Source organism: Ailuropoda melanoleuca, chromosome 7, assembly GCF_002007445.2.
Source record: "Ailuropoda melanoleuca isolate Jingjing chromosome 7, ASM200744v2, whole genome shotgun sequence".
Taxonomy (NCBI): domain Eukaryota; kingdom Metazoa; phylum Chordata; class Mammalia; order Carnivora; family Ursidae; genus Ailuropoda; species Ailuropoda melanoleuca.
The window spans coordinates 59,390,826-59,396,429 of NC_048224.1; the positions used below are offsets into that span (position 1 = coordinate 59,390,826).

General features: G+C 65.5%; 1 protein-coding gene across 1 annotated transcript in view; it reads right to left on the reverse strand.

Annotated features, from left to right (window-relative positions):
- Positions 1 to 5,580, reverse strand: part of LHX3 (LIM homeobox 3) — an 8,870-nt gene extending 3,290 nt beyond the window's left edge. Inside the window, exons 1-4 of the mRNA XM_034663755.1 lie at positions 5,335 to 5,580; positions 1,132 to 1,303; positions 322 to 578; positions 222 to 226 (exon numbers count right to left, since the gene is read on the reverse strand). Of these exons, the coding sequence (XP_034519646.1) occupies positions 222 to 226; positions 322 to 578; positions 1,132 to 1,303; positions 5,335 to 5,422 (522 nt within the window). The 5' untranslated portion in view covers positions 5,423 to 5,580. The remainder of the gene's footprint in view (positions 1 to 221; positions 227 to 321; positions 579 to 1,131; positions 1,304 to 5,334) is intronic.
- Positions 5,581 to 5,604: the final 24 nt, after the last annotated feature.

Below are 5,604 nucleotides of genomic sequence, written 5' to 3' on the forward strand. Positions count from 1 at the left end.
CGCCTCCCGCCTCCGCCCGTGTTCCCCTTTGTTCTAAGGCAGCGGGTAGGGCCGGATCTTCACGGCCAAGGGTTTGGGGCGATAATTCAGACCAGGGGTGATGACCCATACATTTCAGTGCAACCTCCCTGCGCCCCCGAGTGAGGAGGCCGCCAAGGTCCCGGAGTCAGGCTTCCCCGAAGCCGCTCGGTGGACCGTCCCCACCGGCCCGGCCCCCGCACCCGGCCTGGAGGGCAGGCGCTTAAGTTCGCGCCCCTTATCGAGCGCGCCGCGGCGGGCGCTGGAGGTGAGGATCCCTCGGCGCCCCCCCCCCGCACGGACCCCAGCCCCATTTTGCAGACGGGGAAAGGAGGGTGGGTGGACTCCCCCACTGACCGCGCTGCTTGGCCGTCTCGTAGTCCGCCTTGCACACGAGCCGGCTGTCTTCCATGAGGTAGAACTCGTCCCCCGTGGCCAGCTGCCGCTTGCACACGACGCAGGCGAAGCAGTGCAGGTGGTACACGAAATCCTGGGCGCGGCGCACCACCTGCGTGGGCGGGATGCCCAGCTGGCACGCGGCGCACTTGGTCCCGAACCGCCTGCGGGACGCACGGGGCGCGGCTCAGCACCGGGTTGGCCGCTCCTTCGCCCGGAGCGGGTTGGAGATCGATGAGCGCGGATGGCTCAGGGCGGTTCGGGAGGGAGGTTCACCCCCTGCCCTGCCCTAGTTCAGGCCAGGCCACCCCAGCAGAGCCTCAGGGAATCCCCAGGAGGGACCCAGAGGCCCTGGGGAGGCGCCTAGCGACCCTGACCTCTGCGCGGGCTGGGGAAGCTGGATCCATGGGGCAGGTCCCTTAGACCCCAGAGGTCTGTGCCTGGAAAGCACCCCCTCCCCAGTATTAAGGACAAAAACAAGAACGAAATTTAGAGGGAGTAAATCCAATCAAGTTGTTCAAATTCAGGATTGTCTTTTTGAACGACTGTTTCCGTGATTTGCAAATTTAATTACTTGGAGAGGATTTAGCGGCCGCGCCAGCCAGGCCTGGACGCCTGAGGAGCCTCCCCCGGCCCGGCCTGGGTGACAGCAGAGGCCAGCCTTGCAGGAGCAGACTGCGCCCCTGCCCTCCCCGTGCCAGCCCCCGCCTCGCTCACTTGAAGAAGTCGTCCTTGCAGTAGACGCTCTCCCCGCGGCTGAAGCAACGCTCGGCCAGGGGCGCGTGGCAGTCGGTGCACTTGAGGCACTTGCTGTGCCAGTGGCGGTCCAGCGCCTTGAGGATGAAGCGGTCCAGGATGTGCTGGTCGCAGCCGGCGCACAGCGGGATCTCTGCAGGCCAAGGAGCCGCCGAGGTCAGAGGCGCCGCACGGAGCGCGAGTGCCCGAGTCCCCTTCTCGCTCCAGCCCGCAGGGCCCAGGGATGCCAAGGGAGACCCCCTTCCCTGTACACCCTCCTCCCCAGCTGGCATGAGTGGCTGCTTGGCTCCCAGGTGTAGGGAGTGCATGCCACTGAAGTCCGCAGCCTGGCCCACAGTTAAAATTTGGGAAAACTGAAATAGTTTTAGAAGTGTGCCCGTGAGCAGGAAGGGGCCCCGGCCATTCCATTCGGCAAGATACCATCAACTGCAAAATGTTCCCAGTGAGCACGAAGGGTGCACGTTGAGCTCAAATGAAAACCCCACCCCAGGGGCTCTCTACCAGCACCTGGAGGCAAGACGCTTGTGGGTTGTGGGGTACCCACCATCCAAACCCCATAGTTATTTTACACAATTAAGTATCCTTGCAGCTGGAGATCCCTTGTTGAAGGACGGCCACCCAGCCCTGCGCAGGCACCAAGGTAAACACTGGTGTCCTCCCCATCTCACAGGTCCTTGTGCATGGACTGGACAATTGCATCGCTGTCACCACACTCAAATGTCAGTGCCTGACAAGAGTAAGTCCGACACGGCTCTGCCACCCTGGGACTGCAGGCCTCTGAGGAAACGAGGCTAGGGAAACCGAGGGGTGGGCTGCGGGAGCCACCGGCCCATGTGAGGCTTTGCAGGGTGCTCACGGGGTGAGTCTCCCTGTTGATTTAGAAAAGGTCTTCTGGAGAGGAGAGAGCCAGGAGCTGGAGCTGGAGCTGGAGCCTGTGCAAACATTGCACCCACCTGGCCTGCTCTCCTCGCCTGCCGGGGACCGCTCCGGCTCCAGGCCGGCCCGAAGTGGGTGGGAGGACCAGAGAAGGGCCTCCCTGGGTCCCAGGCTGAAAGAACCCTGATCCGATCGACCTCCCTCGCCTAGCGGCAGGAAACTGGCGAAGGACGTGGTCCCGCGTCAGACCAAACCGCGCCACGGGTGCTGGCGGAGTGCGGAGATGTGCTGCGCTTCCCGGGCCCCCCTCGCGGGCAGCGACGGCAGGCCGAGAGCTGGTGGCTGGACCGGCCAGCTCGCGCACGGATTCAGCACCGTGGCTCGGACAGCGCCCGGCCGAATTGCCCCCAGGTCCCGCGTCCTGCAAAAGCCGCTCCCGCCGAGCCCCTGTTGCTCCCTGCCGCGCCCTGCGACCCGGGCCTTACGTTGCATGGTGACTCCAGCCTCGGCGGGGTCTCCTACCCTCAGCAGCGGCGGGACACAGCGGAGCCTCGCGCCCGCCCGCCTGCTCCCGGCCAGCACTCCTGAGCGATCGCGTTCGAGCCCGCCTCCCCTCCCTCCCTCTCCCTCCGCCCTCCCACCCCTTCCTCCCAGCCCCTGCGGCCAACCCCTCCCAGGAACCGTCGGAAAAATAAATAAATAAGTAGGGGACGGAAGAGACCCCACAGCCTGGATGTAACCTCTTTCCCACCTGCTCGGTCCCTGCCACTCCCCACCTGGCCAGGCCCCCTCGGTCTCCATCCTGTGGTCCCGCAGGCGACGAAGCCCTTGAGAATGATTCCTGATAGTCCTTCTCCGGGAGTCAAAGCACCTGGGGCGGGGGCAGGACTGGTGCTGAGGGGAACCTGGGGACTCTTCTGTAGAAGGGTCCTGAGGACCAGCCTGGGAGCCGGCCAGTGAGCAGGTGCATGTGGGTGCGGACAAGGAGACCTCAACTAGGGACGTGCAAACGGGCTCCAGCTTCACTCTGGCCCCTGCATCTGACTCTGTTCCCCTGGAAAGTGTGGAGGGTTTGGGTGGGGTCGGCCCTCAACGGGATCCTCTTGCCCCGTGGTCAATGGGCTGCACGGTTGCTCTCCGCATACTTTCGTAATAAAGGAGAGGCTTTCCTAAATCGGTCCTGGGCCCCACGGACTCTCCGGCCTGAGCAGTGCGGCGCGGCCACCGCACAACCGACAACACGGCTCCAGGGGCCCCGACGCTAACTCGCTGCTGGGGCACCCGGGGGGGACGTGCTGGGGCCCTTGCACCCACGCCCCCGGGTCCCCTGTCTCCCGCCACCACAGTGGCCAAGCCCGGAAAGGAGCGAGGACCTCCGGATCTCCCCGTGCAGCCGCTCAAGCCCGGGCACCCACCTCGGCGCAGGTCCTCCCTCCGCGCCAGCAGCGCCAGCAGCAGGTCGCCGCCCGTGGCGCGGGGCGGGGCCGGGGGGGGGTCGCTGAGACGAGCCGCGGGCGTCCGCCGGCTCTGCGCGCCTTTGCGAGGGGACTCGGGGTGCCCAGACGCCACCCGAGTGCCCGGCCCGAGGAGGGCGAGGACAGTCAGGGGAGGGGCCCGGCCAGGGCTGTCCGCGGGCGCTTACCCGGGCGCCGCACCTTCCTGCCGCGGGCCGCGGGCTGAGGCCTGGGCTCGGGCGTGCACGCGTGCGGGCAGGCTGGGGGTCCTGAGAGGACGGTCCGGGAGGGAGCCGCGTCCCACCGCCGCTTGAGAGCCGGGACTAGGAGGCTTGGTGACAACGTCTGGTCGGGAAGAACGCAACCCGAGACCCAGAGAGGGTGAGTGTGCCGCCCAAAGGCTCACAGCAAAGCCGGCAGGAGCCAGACACGACCTCAGACCTCCCAGCTGTGACCAGCTTCTGGGCCCCACCCTGGACACTCCCTCCAGAATGGGCACAGAGAAGGGTGATTCTCAGCAGGTACACCCAGTGTCCTCGGCCCGGACATGCGGCCAGGACTCAGGTCAGGAAAGACAGAGCTGGGAAAGTCAGAGTCGGAGGTCCGCTCTTAGTTCCCTCCACACACCAGCTTGAGCAGAATGAGGTGCCCACACCTGATTCTCCAGCATCTTGTCCCCAGTCCAAAGCTCATGGGAACCCACCCATGCTTGCATGCAGAGCGGTGCACCTTCCCCAGGGCAGCTGCTCCTGCCCGGAGGACACATAGCCCCTGGCTACAGGCCAGCGCCACCCTGGCCCAATAATTACGAAATAGCAGTGTGGGACCATTGCAGCATGGGGCCTGGGGAGGGCAGGGGCCCCAGGCAGTGATGGGGATGAGCAGGTTTCTGCCAGCCTCCAGGTCCCTCCACCTGGGAGAGTCCCATGGTAAAGGACAGTCTTCACCCTGCTCCGTATCCTGGCCTCCAGTTGCCTGGTCTGTGCGCTTTACCAAGGAGGCAAGCCTGGAAGGACGTGGGCAGGAAAAGCACAGCGCCCTCCCAGATCCCCAAGGATCCAGTCTCACAGTTTTGAGCAAAGGCTCATGCCACCAGCGCTGCACCTCTTTCCTGTACAGGACACTGTTACCCAGAGGACAGGGCAAGGGTGCACAAGCCGGGGAGCCGAGTGGGTCCTGGGTGCACTGGGAGGTCGGCTGTGGAGTGTCAGCTCCTGCAGAGGCCCGCCTAGAGGGACCATGTGTGGTTCCAGCAGGGAAGGGACAGGCGGGCAGCGGGTCCAGGAGGTGGCAGCCCCACAGCTCAGCGCTCAGCATCTGGCTGGCCTGCCAGCAATGCCTCCATTATTTTCCAATGCCCATGGTGATCTAGCGGCCCTTGGGGAGGCCGGTTCAGGCGGGAGACCCAGCCCAGGGGTCCCAGTTCTGCACTGTTGGGCACGGTGGGAGAGCTGAGGGGTGTGGGGTCTCTGGAGGAAACTGACGCCCCCGGTCCACCCTATCCCTTCCCCCCTGCAGTGCCTGCAAGTCCCCTTTTGTTCTCGCGGTGGTCCACAACAGCCCACGTCCTCCGGAGCCATTGCAGGGAACTCCAGGCCCTCTGTCCACGGGATCTGCCAGACTCGTGTCCCCCCCACCCCGTTCCTGTTCCCATCTCCCATGGGTGCTGCCCCCCTACCCCCACAGTGTTTCTCGACTTTCTTCCTTTCTCTGCTGTGTCCTGGGTCCCTCTCTCCCCACTGTCCCTCTGCCAGACTCTGCCGTCCTAGCCATTTCTCCCCTTGGGGGTTGTCCTGCCCAGGCTGGAGGCCAAGGGGTTCGCAGGCGCTCTTACCCTGAGTCCCACCGAAGCTGCAGACAGCGGGGGCCATGCGGGCCCCCAGCCGATCTTGGTCTCGAGTGAGCTCGGTTTCCAGCAGCATGGCGACCGCCAGGCTGGAGATGGAGTCCAAGTAGTCCAGGCCGCCCTCCTCCCTCCTCCTCTGCGACCCGGGGAGGGCTCAGAACTCGCCAAGGCCCAGGAACCTGTCTGCGCGGCTTGGCGCAGCGGGAGCCTCTGGGCCTGAGCGCTGTCCGCGGTGCTGAAGGAGTCACATGGCCGCCC